Source organism: Athene cunicularia, assembly GCF_003259725.1.
Source record: "Athene cunicularia isolate RWA chromosome Z unlocalized genomic scaffold, athCun1 chrZ_part1, whole genome shotgun sequence".
Lineage (NCBI taxonomy): Eukaryota > Metazoa > Chordata > Aves > Strigiformes > Strigidae > Athene > Athene cunicularia.
Genome location: NW_020799142.1, coordinates 15,172,414 through 15,189,972, shown reverse-complemented (window position 1 = coordinate 15,189,972; position 17,559 = coordinate 15,172,414). Strand labels below are relative to the sequence as shown.

Below are 17,559 nucleotides of genomic sequence, written 5' to 3'. Positions count from 1 at the left end.
ATCTCAGCACTGAGGATTCTAGGATCCAGGATCTAAAATTCAGGAGTTATATATCTCAAGCAAACCAAATCCTTTCTGTAATCTATTTTCTATCTGCCAGGGCAGTTGAAAGCTAAAGGGATTAAGTAGTGGAAAGATAAAATAGAGGGGTTTTTTAAATTTATTTTATAAAGACCACCTGTATGTAATCTCATTTACAAAGAAGTCATTTGCAACTCATGTTCAAGATAATGTTTAAATTTTTTTAGCATTAACAATGCATCATAAATGTGATTATTCTCATGAAAGTATCCAGGTAACAAAACTTACTTTCTTGGAATTGTACAACAGGGAAGCAATTAAAAGCTGTCCCAAAGTTTTGGGTATTTGAAAATCCCACAGATCAGATCAAGCACAAAACAAGTATCACAAGCTGCTTCTCTGTCAGCAGTGAATATAACATAAAACAGTACTTTTAAAAGTAACTAATCTGAACACCTTCAGCTCCTCATTTAGACATCTGTTGCATGCATCAATTCCTTAATAAACTCATACAGCACAAATGTAGCTTGTGTACAAATAGCTAGGTCCTTTGATTTCTATACATGTGTGACCCTAATGATCTGCCTAACCATGGAAAAGAACATACTGGAAAACTACATGGACTGGAGTCTTGCCCCACTCAACAGCTCAAAATGGTACATATATTTTTGCCTAGTTCAGGACAATGTAAGTGGTGCTATTAATGGAGAAACTTTAACCTTGAGTTGTTGAAAACAACAATAATAATAATGAAAAAAAAAAAAAAAAACAACAGAAAATCTTTCTAGCCATGTATTTCAGTAGATAATGGAAACAGAAGAAAACAGAGTACAGTACAATCATGCTAGGTGACATATAGGCTTCAATCAAAAAATATTTTTTTTAAACCTGAGGACTAAGATTTTGACTATTAAATTACAAGATTTTTTTTTTTTTCCTTCCTAAACAGCCTAGGCTACCAATAACAAAATATAACCATAGATACATTGAATAATAAGTATATTAGGCTACAGTCATTTTGATCATTATGCTACAAGAGAGTTAAGATTATCCCCAAATCAGTAGGTTACTGACATTTAGAATAATGTTCAAGTGAGTAGAACATGAAATGAAGTTATCTTAGTAAAAGTATATCCAAAAATCTGTGATCTTTGATGAAACACCATACCTTGACAGATTAACATACATTCCTTTCTTTAAAGTAATATAGTTTGTAAACACATGTAATAATGTTTCTGTATTAACTATATTAATAAGCTTTAGATTCCATAAACAGTACTTACTGAAGATTCATTCTTTCAATAAAATGCAACTGACAGTCTCAGCAACTTACAACATTTAAGGTGAAGTAATTTTTTCCCCCCTCGGTGTTCAGACTACTCACTACTCATCATACATATTTTCCCAGTGAGTATCTTTATTTTCATGCATCTTCTAGAGATCATCTATCCTTTGACTTCTTATAGAACAGACATGAACAAGTTGTTGAAAAAATGCCTTTTTTTTTAAATCACTGATCAATGCTGCTTCCTTGTTCCCCCAAATTCTGAATCTCAAATAACTTATGCTAAAAATACAAATTCTGTTTTGGAAGAAAACATACCAAATGTACATCATGTAGTGTGTGCACCTAAATATCTTGATTGTCAAGTAGTGCAAGTTTTCACTTTGACATATACATTTTTTGGTTTTAGAGACAAGAATTTTATTCACTGATCTTTGCTGATCCCATTTCTTGCCATCTTTGGTAGTCTTTGTCCCTTTGTGTAAGCGTGGTACCAGAAGTGGAGGAACAAGACTAAAAACATAGAGCCATATAGCCAAATAATAAACATGAAAATTGGATACTGGTACGGACAATCATCCATGATGTAGATTTGTCCTATATGGACTGTAATCATAATAAACTGGACCTGGAGAAAAAAGGTGAAGAAAAGAAATATTTTTTAAATAAATGACAAACTGAACACAGGAGTTTAGAAAGATTCAGCATAACTTGTAAATAGAAAAACAGAAGGGAGGGGTCTTTTTAAAATTACAGAGATGCACCTTTTTAATGCTCCTCACCCAAAACCTTACTCCACTGAAAAACATGTTCATGGAGTAAAGAAAGGAAAGTCCTGGGATGAACTGAATTACAAGCAGCACTTGAGAATCCCATACTAGGACAATGGGAGTCTGCATTGGCCAGTTCAGAGAATAAAGGAGGAGGCAGTCAGTGTTTGACCAGTGACAAATGGGAGGCTCCTTTAGAAAAATTAGCCAGAAAAAAAACCAAAAAAAGTAACCATTACATGGTTGGTGAATATGAATTCCCACCTTCATTTCACACTAGCATGTGACATAGAGGCCTGCAGGTCCCCCCCCCCCAAAAAAATTTAATGGAAGATTTAAAAGAAAAAATTTCCACATGAACTCCAAGTTAATAATCCACTGCTAGTGCCTCCAAGACAAAAGACTAAGTAAGTTACAAATATGCAAACTAATTTGTTTAGAATTACACATGGTTTTGTGAATTATTCTATTAATGCCAAACCTGGTGCAAGCAGACAGCCATGGCTGCTTCTCCCTGCTCCTTTCCATCTTCCATCAGCATACTTGCTCAGGCCAAGCTAATTGTTTAGCCAGAAGCTGAATTTTGAAAATTCGGCTATTAAAAAACTGGGCATGAAAAGCACCTGGAGCATTAACCTTTTGAAAGTGATCTAAGGTTGATAAAACACTTAATGTAATTACTGCAAGAGTGGTTTTTAATGCTCTGAGTTAGAGAGGTGAAATCTCTAAACATAAACATTTCCTGTGAAAGAGCACACCTGAAATTCTAAAGAAAGACTTTACTTCCTTTCCTCAGTACTAGTCCCATGTGTATTCTGTACATTAATTATGTTTTCTTGGTGTAAACTTACATTCTAATCATTTTTACACAGGCAATGAGTTTTGTAAATATATTTATCAAGTACTGTATAACTGTAAAGATCATGTGTCTGGATGTGCGATTATAGTGAATGCTGAAGTCAGCAGATTAAATATGTAACTGAGGGGAGCTCATGACTTTTGTTTTACTCAATTAAAACATGAGTAAACTTTGTACCAACTGTAAGCTACACACATGAACATAATTAAAAGTACAAATGTACTGCATTTACAGTTAGCCACAATTAGCTTTGAGAGGTGTTTATGTCAAAAAGAAAGTTACTCACAAGTTGTATAGTTGTCATGTATTTTTTCCACCATAAATATTTATGATAGGCTGGTCCCAAAGAACAGATTCCATAATAAGTGTACATGACAACATGGACAATACAGTTCAGCAAAGCATGAAATGTTCCTAAACCACCTGTAGAAAACCAAAATATAGTAGTAGTATTATTGCATCAGGTATGTAAAAGCCATCTCAGGTCCTAGTACTTTGTTCTGAGTCAGGTTAGAAAAAAACAAAAAAACAAAAAAAAAAAACAAAAAAACACAACAACACAAAACCTACAGACCACTGATTCTGATTTCTTTCTCAGAAAAGACTTATCTAAGCATTTCCAAAACAGCTATAAAGCTTAGCTGATCTAATAATCTGTAAAAGGTTTTAAATGAATTTTTTGTTCTTTGGTTCACTTTTTAATATTTTTAATTCAAACATATAAATGATGGAGATGCAGATAATTAGTAGGAACAGTATTTCTCCTGTTTTACATCTCTTTTCTAGACATAATGCTGAACTTTGTGATGTTCTGGAGGATAAATAATAATTCTCTCCCCAACACAGATTTCCAGATTCCCAGGGAAAGAATCACAGTTTTAGACAGTAAGTTTTTGGAATCATTACCTAAATGAGTGTCTCATGAATCCATTGTCCATCTCAAAAGCATTCTTACAGTGAGAATGAAATTTAACGCCAAGTAGCCCCATTTCGGGCAAAATCATGACTTAAGCTAGTGAAATAGGAACATTTCACAAACCAAGTAAGGAAATTACTTCCTTTTCTATTGGATCAACTGTGGACTTAGATGAAGTAATTTTAATGAACACAAGTAATTATAGGTAAAATGATCCAAGAAGTGGCAGACAGCAAAGTATTTTTAAGAGAAATATAAACATAAAAATACTGAGCATCAGGAAGAAAACAAAATTACATAAAAGCAGACATTTAGTGAGGGGGAAAAAGCTAATTTTCCATTGATTTAATCAAATTAAATATAAAATATATTTTGTGACTTTAGTAGCTCACACTAATCTTCCAGCTTGATAGATCATAACACCTCCAACTGTGATCGCAAACTTTCTTTGAAACTTAGCTATTTATATTTTTAAAAATAAGTTGAGTGTTCTTACAGTTCAAACATACATACTTTTTTTTGGCTTGTACAGTGAATATTCAGAAGAAAAAATAAATACTTAAAGCAGAGAAAAAAACCTAATCAACAGTACAAAACTATACTCCAAAAAGCAACAACATACATAAGCACCATTTCCCTGTTTATAACAGATAAAGAGAAGAATCAGTATCTCCATTCAAACCCATTGGTTTTTTACAAACAGGTTGAAGACTTGATCAATGTCACTCTTCAGAAGGACACACAGTGATGAAACTGAATAGAAGGTAATCAGCAGCAGGACTGAAGTGCTCGGAAAAAAAAATGAAGCTATCACACAGAACAATATTTGGAAAGATTAGTATAAAGATAAGCAATAGAGTTGTAGGAATACACACAGCTCTGCATGAGTATGAGGAACTATTATTAGCAGAGGACAAACCAGTTCTTGCACACTTTGCTGAAAGCATTTGTGAAATTATCACATGGGAAATTTGAATCTGATGCAAAAATCAGAAGCCTGTAGCTGGTATACTGATCTGAAGTCCAGATAAAATGCAGAAAGTTAATCACCTATAAATGGAAACTTTTCAAGGTTGAAAAGGAGGGACTGTTAGTTGCTGGGTTTTGGGTTGATTTTTTTTTTTTTTCCAGATCTATAAACACACTGAAATGTATGCTGAGAAAGCTATTCACAATTTCATCATCAACTTAAAATACCAGTTACTCAGGAACATTTGATAAAGACAATTAAGGTATCAGCTTCCTAGTAACAGAAACTCAACAAATACAGCAGAATTATATCCTTTTATATACTAGGAAAATCTGCACACTGCACATGTTCAAAATATCCCACTTACAAATTTTCTGGCCTGCTTTGTATTCATAAACAGATATTAAAAGATCAGATTTAATAAGCAGTGGTTCTCTTCATCTATTCATCACTGATTTTCTGAGAGAAAAAAAAAAAAAACAACATGCCAGAGAACATGAGCGAAGAAACATGGGCAAAACCTCCTATTTTTCAGTAGAAACAACCTCACATACCTCCTAGAGATGGACTACTAAAAGACTTAATTTCTCCACTCTGTGTTTACCAGACTATTCTCATGGCAAGCTATATTTATTAGTGGCGCACACTAATAATGTATCATAGGAAGATGCATGCACAGACACATAGAACAGGAAAGGAGAAAGTGAAGGTAAGCTATAAGTGGACAAAGACTTTCAATTCAGTACAATTCAAATAAGTTTCTGTAATAAGTAAAGTCCAGAAAAATATTTCTGTCATTTTGTGAAAGCCAAAGTGTTAAATGTAAATAAACCCCAATTATGCTACCTAAAGCCAGTAAAAAAAACTGCATCAAAGCCTGAATAATTTCTTAAACAGATGAGAAAAAAAGAGAACACAGTCCTCCCATCCAACTCACTTCTTACATTTCAGGGGGACAAATGGCTTTGAAGTAGTTTCAACAGTTATCTACCTCATACGTCTCTCCTAGCATTTCTGACTTTGCAGTCACATTTCTTTTTCATGTAATAATGCTCTGCTTATATACAGTTCTCTCCTCTGCACCTTCCCACGCCATGAGAAACCAACACTGCATGAAATGCTGTTAAATAGGAAAGATGAGTACTCCCCACCCATTTAAATAATTATGATCTCAGACGTTCCATGAAATACTGCAGACATCTAAATTTAAAAACACTGATGTTTGCAAGGTTTTTAATTCTGGTCTATTTCTGTCTAGCATAATTAACTTTTACTACCAGAAGACAGGTACAACTTAAACTCTCTCCCCACTACCTGCAGCAAATTTGACTCCAAACCACCAGGTCCATGGCATGATGGAATGATGAAAGACATGCAGGAATGTAACTTGGTTGTTTTTCTTACGCAGCACAAAAAATATCTGAAACAGATTTTTAATGAACAGAATGTTACAGGAGATAATTAAGCCCAGCATACTTACAGAAAACTGTATGCATCAGTTTTCTCACTGGTTGCTCACTACTATACGTTTAAAGATTTTTCACAGTTGCAGTCTTGGGAGAAGCAAAACAGGCTCTGGATATGCAGGCTAGTTTTAAAAAAAAAATTAAGCCAGTATGCAAACTCCACCTGTAGAGTCTGAAAAGCCAGGGCAAGCTCTGAAAGCAGATGTCCAAGGTTGAGCCATCACCTGCATGTGCAACAGACAGCATAAAATGGACTTGCTTGGATTGAGAAGTATCTAGAAGCATCAGATTTTAAGTTCCCTGAACTACTAATGCAAGGCCATTTGAGAAAATGAACCAAAAGATGAGCAACAGATAGAGACAGTAGAAAATAGTAAGTTACATAAATAGCACTTTACACACACACACACACATATATATAAATATATATATATATATATATATATATATATCACTGACTTAGCATTCTCTGGAAAAGGCAGAATTGAACAAAATATATGTACGTATTCTTAATCAATATTGACAAGCCACATTTTAAAGGACAGATATCAAGGGTACTGTTAAGGGAAGTCTTAAGAGCAAGAAAACTCTGTAAGGAGAAGTAAGGTCATGCAAAGGGTAGTATCAAATGGTGAGCAAATGAACACAGAAGAAAAGAAGTCTGATGTGCCAGGGAAAACATTTGGCAAGTTTACTTAAAGACAGTTAAAAAATTACTTCCACAATAAAACCAAAAAGCTGCTGAGAAACAGGTACCTGATTGGGCAGATTCAAACAAACCTTTTGTTTTGTTTTGTTTTTTAATTTTTTAATTTTTCAGTCCCAGGACTAATTAAAAATGAGCAGACTAACCAGTGGATAATGAAGGTAAATAGAGGACTAAACTTGTCAGGCTTTTCCAGTTTTAGCATTCCTGGCCCTTCCATTACCATTCCATTTGGCTCAGTCAGTAAGATCTTCCAGTGCTGAATCATGGGCATTTGGAGATGAAAGTCAGATGGCTAACTTTGCTCCCAGGGTGTAGAACATCCTAACTGCTCATGAGTCAGATCCTGAATCATCACTATAGTGCTCCACATAACAGGGCAAATGATATTGCAGCTGGTTCCAACACTCAGAAGCTGGTTTGAAAATAGCTAAATCAATCCTACTAGGTGTCAGTCTCAGGAAGAAGGTAAGGCAGATGGCTGCTGGTGGTGAGTAAGGTCTGCACTCTGCTTCAGTGCATTGATGCTCAGACTTTCTTTGAAACAGGTTAGAGTGACAGCCTGATATCAAGCACATCTAAAGTTATGACCCTCAAAACATACACAGGAATTTAGAGCAGGTAGGTATGGCAAGTTACGCTGTATTCAGAGCTACTGATGCAAATGTTGAGAACGTGGAAAATAAAATTTGAAGATGATGTGGAAAAAATTCAGCATGATCAACACTGTTTATCGTCTGCAGTGTTGAGACAATATTGCCATAGCACAACAGGGTAGTGTATTCAGCTGTTAAAGAGACAAGTTATCAGGGCTTCCTAAATCTTTAAAGGTGTGTTCCCTCATTAAAAATTTTCCTGATAACCAAGGAACAACAGTGTAATAAAACAATAAGATGAGCAGAGATAATAAGAGTAAACACCTTGATGGTATTTCAATAATGGAAGGCAGAAGAACTAACTAAAAAGCCATTTATGTCCCCAGTCCCCAACAGCACCAGTTCCTCTATTGTGAAAAGGAAATATCTGTACTTCTTTTATTAGGCTACAAATACTTACAGTGTCTAATAATTCAATGAACTTGGAAAAGTAGTAAAGCCAACAAGTTCGTACCATCTGCAAGAGAAAAAAAAACAGAAATTGTCTAATCATAGTAGTCATAAATAAGACTAAGTAGCTGCAGGAAAAATAAGTGACTAAATAAAGGAAAGTATTAGGACAAGTAAGTGGTGTCATAAAGTTGGCAAAAATATTTAAATGTATAGTCTGTTTGGTTTTTCTTTAAAAACAAACACCAATTTTTAATCCTGAAGGAATTTTAAAACCAAGAAGAACAAGCTAACAAATACGTTGCCTCTTCCTTTCTCCCAAACCACCAACCAGCTAACTCATGCACCACATTATGAAAGAGGGCATTTCCATTTAGTGCATTCCACTCTACAACAGTGCATTTGGTTGTTCAAAAAGCATTTATAAGAATAAAGTCAGTGTGGCATAACAATTTAGCTTTGTGCTTGGCAACTTACTCTTAGAGCTGTAGGTGACCTCGAGTAGTCAACAATATCGCACCGGAATGAGTACCCTGTGGCCCAACCTGACATAAGAAACTGAAGCAAAGAAAAGGGAAAAGGCAAAGACTTACTTCGTGTCTTTTGAAAAATTCATTAATTTCGGATTACTATTGCAATCACTAAGCAGGAAGGGGAAACAATATTAAAAACTTGTTAAATCAGCAATCTCGTCAATCATGTGGTCTAGCTACCATGAAATCCTTTGCTATTGCAGATTAATGAATTTCTAATTCCAGGACTACACCTATAGACAGGAACTTTCTTCTTACAACTATTATTGCAGCATTAGTAACCGAAGAGGAGAAACAGCTGCATCTCAAAACCAGAATTAAAAAGGCATTTTACTGAGAAAATCAGACCATAAAAACAAACATTCTGAAATTTTAAAAGTTGCTATCACAGCCAACGATCTTAATACTGAAAAGAAACCAGCACAGCATCTTAATACTGAAAGAAAACCAGCACAACAGAAACATATGGCTTAATATCATTGGAGACAAGGAACAAATCAATATGCACTGTATTTTCAGTTATCATTGTTTCTAAAATTTTGCTTAAACTGCATGGTTGAATTAGCCTTTCACTGATACCAGCATGAAAAGTTAGGGTTTTACAATTGAGAGCACATATACCACCAAAGAACTGCACATAACAAATATAATTTAACCTTTTCTCTTCGAATACATTATAGCTTGAACAAGAGCAATATTGTTAATATTATACTTGTCTCATTTCCCTGCCAGCTACTAGGACTACTGTATCTTATATCTGTTTATAAAGTGCTTCTCATCCATTGATCATCATCCACTCATGCACGATAGGAGGTTCAGCTCTCTTAAAAGATGGAGGGGTTTAGTCCATTTAACTTCCTAAAAGAATCAGTTGCTTAAATAAAACAAGATTTGAAACAACATCAAGACAGCACAATACTAAAACACCCACCAAATGGCTTGGTTCCAAAGAGGAAAAGAATCAGCTTTTTGCTGACCAACAGACAATAGCAGAAATTCAATCTGTTACACTCTATCCATGCATTCTTTCACAAAATTGTAACATGGAATTCTTGACAGCAGGTTAATTGAATACTGTGTTAGTGTCAGACACTAATAAAAGTTTAATATTGTTTTTTGTTTCTGAGGGTTATAACCAAATCCAAACTGGGCATCAAGGGAGTTTGGTGATTTTTCAAAACAAAGTCTAAATAGCAAATGTGTTCGTCTTGTCCACCACTTTCCACACAACAGTCATGACAAAATAGCTGCTTTGCCTTTAGAGCGCTGTTAGAAGAAATGACAAGCAGTTCACTATCTCATGATGAAATTTATGCAAATTGAGCTAACAGAAAGGTATCCTGACAATTTGGCACAATAATCTGATAACTTTTCATTAGCAGTTCGCCAAATCTGAAATAGCCATATAGACAGATTTAACACAAAGAGGGTCAGTGCTAGCATAGTGGGCTTCACCAAGCAAATGTATAAGGCTATCTTTCACACATTACTATTGTTAAATGGCTACACTTTAAAAACCAATGAACCAAAAAAAAAAAAAACCCCAACAACCAACCAAAAAAAGAAAAAAACCCAAAACACAGAAAACTCAGACATTAGCTATCTTAAGTTTTAAGGTTCTAAATTAAAGCTTCTACATAGTCTATACCACTACAGACTGTTAAGGTTTTTAGGTCATTCAACCTATAACACTATAAAAATCAGGTCTTCCAGCCTTAAAGTCTAACATTAGCTACAAACTCCAGCAAAATCTTAACATACCTTTTGAGAGAAAGAGTATTTGCTATTTTGGGGTTGGGTGGAAAAAAAAAAAAAAAACAAACAGTGCTAACGATTTTTTGGGTTTTGTTAGGTTTTTCATTGGTTTTGTTTTGGGTTTTTTAGAGGATGACGATCTCCAACGTAGATTTTGTTAACTTCTGTCATTTAAAAGGCAGGTCTAATGAAGATTTTTCCATAGTAAACACACTCTATACAGTGTTTGAAACATCAGTGTTGATTATCACATAGTAGGACAGAAACAATTACAACAGACTAAGAAAAAACATGTAGTCTGCTTTACCTGCTACAGCCCAAGGAAATTAAATATTATAAGAATTGTTAATTTTTTAAATTATATATAATGACACATAAAATAATTTAAATTTTCTGAGGTATGACATTCTCTTTTTTCAAGTATCAGCTCAATTATTTCAGCATATTGCTTGGAGGAATATCATTACAACAATCAGAACAATAGTTTTTTGAGAATTTCAGAGTAGGGATTATATTAATAAATTTATTTTAAAAATTAGTAGACAAATTAATTATATAAATACATTACAAATAAAAGTAGTACTTACTTCATAAGTCATATATAAAGAGAGGGCTACCACACTAAAATTATAAAATGCCATTATCTGCCTAAGTTCAAAAGGTTTTTTATTTTCCATGAGTTTGGGTCCCAAGGACGTGACAAAATAAATGTAGGTTCCAATGATAAAGGTTGTTGGAAAAGGGGAAGACATGAGTGGCCAGCCTTCCAGTCTTGGATCTAGAGGAGGGGGGGTAAAAAAAAAAAAAGAAAAAGAAATCAGATCTTTACAGTTCTTACTAAATCCTGAAACAGTTACAGAAAGATACATAATTCTTAATGGTTTAGGTTTTGCTGTCACTGATGATGTTTCAGAGTCTATTCACCTCAAATCCATACTGACTGGGTAACAAGATAGAGCACCTGGAGGATTCAATGCTTCTTTCTGCATCAATTCTTCACATGTAATGAATAGGAGACACAGAATCGAGTGACACGATTTTCTGTTTAGAGCTCTCCTTCATGAAAAGTCTGTGTTTTCACACATGAATGGGGTTCAGAGGGCAGCATAGGATGGCAATGCACAAAGCAGATCACCCAGGCTGTATCACCACATGAGACTTCAGTCTTCTTGAAAAGCATGAACCTTATATCACAAGTTCAAGTCACAGAAGGGGAGTTCCTTGAGTTTTATAAGCAGTACAGCATTAGACTTAGTAAGCACAGGAATTTTCAAGTCTGTCCCATCAGTTGGTATTCATAGCTTAGTACCTGAGGCCTGTGACTATTCAGTGCAGATACACCACCACTTTCCCAGCACTGTAAAACACACACTTCACATTACAAGCCTCCAAACTGTAAATATGTTGCCAGTTGCTCTCCAGTTATCCTGGAAGTATTGATGAGAGTCCTCCTCCTATGCACGCCCCACTCCCTTTTCCCCTAGCTGAGTCTGGCAGGTGCTCCCTGAGCTTCACCATGATTCCACTGCACCCTTCTGTAGTTCATCACCAAGTCCCAGTTCAAAGACTTCCACATTTCTCCATAAGCAGAACTGATACGAACTTCATGTTTTGGTTTAATTTTTTTTTTTTTTTGTAAACTGACTTTTGGAAGATTCACTTCTGAATGACCCCAAACTTAATTGACTCAAACTGCTGTTTTCACAGTTTGCTGCTGTATTTTGGGGATGAAATTAGACCACTGGAATTTTTGTTAAGTCTGTAATTCAGGGCTAAATGTCTTACGTTAGTGATTTTCAACCTACAGCATTCAAGCAACCTATCACCCGTGAGACCCTCTGATGTTGTTTACAGTCACTGGAAGTTTTAAAACAGACTGAGGAGGAAAGCACATTGTAATGCTGCTCAGTCTGTAACGTGCCCAGTGCTGCTGCCCACAGACCAACAAGAGTTGTGAACCACAGCATTAGGCATTTGTATGTGTTGCTCCAGCAAGAAGAGAACCACCAGCTCTTCACAATCAACTGCTTTTTCTGCATTCAGCCCTTGCACTGGTACTACCAAAACTTTCTCATTGGTCTTCCAAGCTTGGTCCTGAGGAAACCATGTCCTGCCATTAACAGCATGCTACGAGATGCCAAATACAAGCATTGGTAGGCAGGGAGATGAGGAACTCAAATTCTGAAGTCATGGACACTGCAGCAGAAATGCTCCCTCACCCAGCTCTGTCCAAATCCACTCAACTCTGCAAGTCATACTGATAAAAATCCCTTCTCAGTTGCATGCTGTGGTTCTACATAACAAGAGAAATTGTTCTCAGCTGTACTGGAAAAGATAAATTAGTAATTTTAGTGATCAAACCTTAACCTCTTCTTAAATTGTCTCCAGGAGTTAGCTAATCCCTGTCACTATGTGCCTACCACAGTAAGGAACACTCAGGAATGCCACTGTGACAGATAGGTCCTAACCTCAAACTAGAAATGTTCTGTCATTTTTTGGTAGGCATGTACAACTACAGAACAACATTAAAGCAAAGTGTGTTTAATATCCACATACCACTTGCAATAAGAGACTAACATGCCTTTTCAAAATAGAACTGTCACAGTTAATTAACCGGAGGATTAATTTCAAGATACTGTAATTTAACAAGTTCTTTATTTCTTTCACTTTGCAAAAGCAAAATGCAGTAACAACATGCAGCTAGCTCAATCAACTGCTAAAATACCATTTTTCAGTACCTAAAAGGAGTTCAAGCTTTCTGTTCAGCAGCACAGGAGAAACATAAACTATGTATTCAGGCAAGCCAGAAGCTCTTACAGAAGAATCGCTGTCTGCACTTTTAGTCCGAGGTTATACCTGTAAACTAGCTGAATTTTGCTTTTTTCCTTTTTTAAAATAAACTAGTCTGTTCTTTATAGTTAAAAATGTCAATAAGTAACCTGGCAAATCTCAGAAACATTTACAGGAAGACAAAGCTACTTTAAATTGATAAACAGTACATCTAAAATAGCTACACAAAGCTACCCAAAATGATTGAAAATTAGTAAATTTCAGATTTAAATGACTCACCGGCATCTTTAATCCATTCATCATACAGTAGTACAGCCTTTGATGTCAGATTGCTAATGGCCATTTTCACTTGATTAAGATTTTATGATGCTGCCTGCAGGAAAACAAACCAAAACAGAAATATGGATTTTTGAAATAAAGGTCAGTAAAATGTTTCGGAAAAGATTTTCAGGCAACAGAATGGAAAAAAGATAGAGAGGGCTAACAAAGCACATGTGAAATACAGATCAGGTAGTGTTAGCTGACCACATAGCACTATGCTTTGGGCTAATTTATAGTTGAGCTGTTATGCACAACAATATGATTTCGTAACCTCTATATACCAAACAAGATGCTTCCATGTCATAAAGCATTATCTCAAGAAACCATGCTGTGGTTAACCATTACAGTTAAGAGGAAAATATCAATAAAGAGCAGCTGTTCAAATTCATTTTTATTACTCTCCACCTAAAGTCCAAGTTACTCATATGTGAAGAAGTTCTGCTTTGCAAAATGTACTGTTGAAAATTTTAATTTTCGAATAAGTATTTCTAAGGTAGGTGTGAGGGAAATAAGTTGCCAGTATGTCTGCATACTCTTTTTAAATACAATAATTAGCTATGTTATAATTAGAACACAAATCACACTCTGATGAATCAACTGTTTCCACACCTGGATCGTGAAGTGTCACAGCACCACTGGTAATACCATTAACTCACAAAAATTATCCAGCACATCCAATTTGCATGCAGCACCACTTATATATGTAAAACTTTTCAAAGAAGTATGCTTATATGAATACTAATTTTTGCTCTAAAATCAAGTACTCACCAGCCCTTCTCTTGCCTCATTCACCCTAGAAAACACTTTGTAAAAATCACAACACATTTGAAGGGTGTCTCACTTCACCATACGACTTCTCTCCATACCCCTGTGCAGTCACCTTTGTTAGTCCAGGCTGTAGCACACCTTGAAAACTAGCTCCTTTTCTCTGGCTGCCCCCCTGCATCTCCTCCAGGCTAAGCCAGCTGCAGCTTTGGAGAGACAGTTCTGCCCTCATGATGGTAATGCATCTCTCTCCTCAGATCTCCCCACTCCCACCTTCTCATTTGTCCTCACCTTAACACTCCTGAAAAATAATTTCACCCTTTTCTCCACTTCTATAAGTACCTCCTGTTCACTGCCATTTCACTGGAGTTTTTAGGCACTTCAGAGTACACTACACCCACCCTTCATCACAAGATGCAACACAGACAAACTTGCCTTCATCTACCCTTTCCCAATTCTCATTCTAGTACTCACTTGTTTTCCTGCTTGCACTTCTGTCCTGTGTCTGAACATCTGAACTTACCATCAATTTTGTGTTCAGAAAATATTCTCTCTGCAAAACTCTTTGAAGTCCACATTTTCCAGCATCAGCATTTCCCAGATCAATGTCAGTGCCTTTATGCTGACCATTTTTGCATGCCCTATGTTTATATTACAATGTGTGCTGGTTTTTGCTGGGATAGAGTTAATTTTCTTTATAGTAGATAGCATGGTGCTATGATTTGGATTTGTGCTGGAAACCTGATAACACAGGGATGTTTTACTTATTGCTGTGCAGTGATTACTCAAGAGTCAAGACCTTTTCTGTTTATCTCTCGACCCCATCAGCAACTAGGCTGGGGGTGCATGAAAAGTCAGGAGGGGACACAGCTGGAACAGCTGACCACAGGGATATCCCAGACCATATGATGTCATGCTGAGCAAATAAAGCTGGGAGAAGAAGGAAGGGGCAAAAGTTTGTAGTTAGGACATCTGTCTTCCCAAGTAACTGCTACAAGTAATGGAGCCCCGCTTTCCTGGAGATGGCTGAACATCTGCCTGCCGATGGGAAGTACAGAATCAGTTCCTTGTTTTGCTTTGCTTGTGTGCATGGCCTTTGCTTTACCCTGTCTTTATCTCAACCCACCTGTTTTCTCACATTTACACTTCTGATTCTCTCCACCATCTTGCCAAGGGTGAATGAGCGAGTGGCTGAGTGGGGCTTAGTTGCTAGCTGTTGTTAAACAACAACACGATGTTTGCTACAACGCTCTATATTTATAAAGGTGCTGGAAAAATCAGATGCAGGGGACAGACATCCTCTTCCTTTTCTAATGGAAATTTGAGTGTCTCTCTTCCTTTGGCACCATCAATCACACGATACAAAAGATTTTATGGGTAGAGACAAATTATAAATATCCCTGCCATCTTGCTTCATGAGCCAAAATATGGATGATAAACATATGAAACCCAACCCTGTCCTCAACACCAGGTACTTCAGACTGCCCGACTATGACAGCTAGGCAACTCAGCTGTAAGTAACTGGTGCTGTGGGGAAGGGTTAAAATCTGTATTTTATAAATAACTATTTTATTTTATTAGTTAGATTGATTACAATACGTTATCCTTAAAATCCAATATTCTTTCCATTTTGGACTCAAGAGAACAGTCTATCAAGAGGCAAGGCATAGCAAACAAGGTACCTTGTTCGGTGGCTATAATGATATTCTACCAAAGCCTACAGACACCTTGTGCACCGTATGGCTCAATGTTTCAATAAACATATTCATTGTATACAAATCACGTCGTATTTAATCAGTTCTTCAATGAGAAAAATAGTTCACCGATGTAACTGCCAGTCAGTTTTCCTGCTCTCATTCTGATGAAGATGGTACTGGAACTCAGACTGGCTAGCTCAACATGCTGACCAAAACATAAACGTGCAATGTAACATAAACCTAATCATGTACATTAAACATTGTCCTGGTTCAGCTAAGATAGAGTCAAGTTTTCCCCAGCAGAGAGAGAGGGGGAAGGGATCTCCAGCCGGGTTATTCATACCATGCTGATGTCAGGTCCAGGGGCGGAACCTTTTCCTTGCTCTTTAGCGGGCTCGGTGGGGAACCTTCCTTTCCGTAAACCAGCTACTGGTATTTCTCTGTATATCGTTTGTCTTGTTCACTGTTATTGCTGTTTATTGTTGTTACCATTGATATTGCTGTTGTTCAAATTGTTCTATCACTCTGTTGCATTAAATTTCTTGTTATTTTAGCCGGGGTCTGTGTCTAACTTCCAGCCCGAACGGCACGGGTGGGGGAGGGGCAACAGCAATGTGCTCTCTCATCCAGGCAAGGCTTAAACCCAGCACATTATTAATTGGCGCCCAACATGGGGATCGAAATAAGAATAAAAAGGGACAGACTCTGTGATAGAGCAATCTGTTGGGTGTGATTCTTTTTTGTATTTGTTTGATAAGAAAATGTTTGCGATGCTGGCCCACATGTTTGTGTGGTGCGGCTGGATTACTCCTTATATCCAGTGTATGATCCATGTGGTGGCGTTTGTTATGGGTGGAAAATGTGTAAAGGTTCTTATGTTGTTATACGGGCTACTGAACGCATATGCTGCCTTTGTATCGCTGTGGGTGGGGGCGGGCCGGTACCTGTTTGCCGTTTGGGCTTTTGTTAGAGGTCTCACCCCCTCTGTGGGTGAGCCAGGGGAAGGGATCCTCTTGGCTTTGGGGCGGTTCAGCCCTCCCTGGAGCCTGCAGGCCAGTGTGATTGTGGCACAATGCCTTCTGAATGCCTGCCTGATTTTGGTTCTGGCCATGCGGCATTTCTCTAACAACAGCAGTGCCCGGAAACCTGCCCCGAGGTCAGATAATAGTGAGTGGCAAGGGGTGTGGGAAAAGATGGGCAAAGGCCTGAGTCGGTGGGCACCCCCAATGCTTTGGAATTTCACTCCTGACCAAATGCAGAGCCCCGAGAAGCTGGTGGAGTGCTTAGAAAGGGTGTGTTACCAAGCTGGCAAAACCCAGGAGACACAATCGCTGTGATGTGTTGGGGACTTGCCCATGCCTACAGTGTCCTCTTTAATACCACCCGCTGCCCTCAAGGGGAAGAAAAGGCCACACAAACAGTATCTGAACTGGGGGCACAGGCAGAGCCAGTCTCAGTCGCCTCCACCAGCACAGCGACTGAGCCAGAGAGCCAGGCAGTGCCAGTGTCAGTCGCCCCGATGCAGAAAACCAAATATACCAGAAAGTCTGTTGGCAGAGTGAGGGATGCGGATGAGCCAGGCCCATCAGGGGAACAGGAGGAAGGGCCAGTGGTGATCGTCCGATCTCTGTCCCCGACTGAGCTGCGAGATATGCGGAG

The 17,559-nt window shown here is 37.3% G+C and overlaps 1 protein-coding gene across 2 annotated transcripts; it reads right to left on the bottom strand.

Annotated features, from left to right (window-relative positions):
* Positions 1–799: 799 nt before the first annotated feature.
* On the bottom strand, positions 800–13,593 carry ELOVL7 (ELOVL fatty acid elongase 7). 2 transcript variants are annotated; one of them, XM_026865971.1, is made up of 7 exons: positions 13,397–13,593; positions 10,915–11,105; positions 8,517–8,597; positions 8,050–8,106; positions 6,136–6,241; positions 3,222–3,358; positions 800–1,934 (listed from the first exon to the last, which is right to left on the bottom strand). In XM_026865971.1, exons 1-7 carry the CDS (start codon positions 13,458–13,460, stop codon positions 1,731–1,733), a joined length of 840 nt encoding a protein of 279 aa, XP_026721772.1. In that variant the 5' UTR covers positions 13,461–13,593; the 3' UTR covers positions 800–1,730. The 2 variants fall into 2 exon arrangements, with proteins under 2 accessions (XP_026721772.1, XP_026721773.1); XM_026865972.1 differs by lacking the exon at positions 10,915–11,105 and having other exon boundaries at positions 13,397–13,507.
* Positions 13,594–17,559: the final 3,966 nt, after the last annotated feature.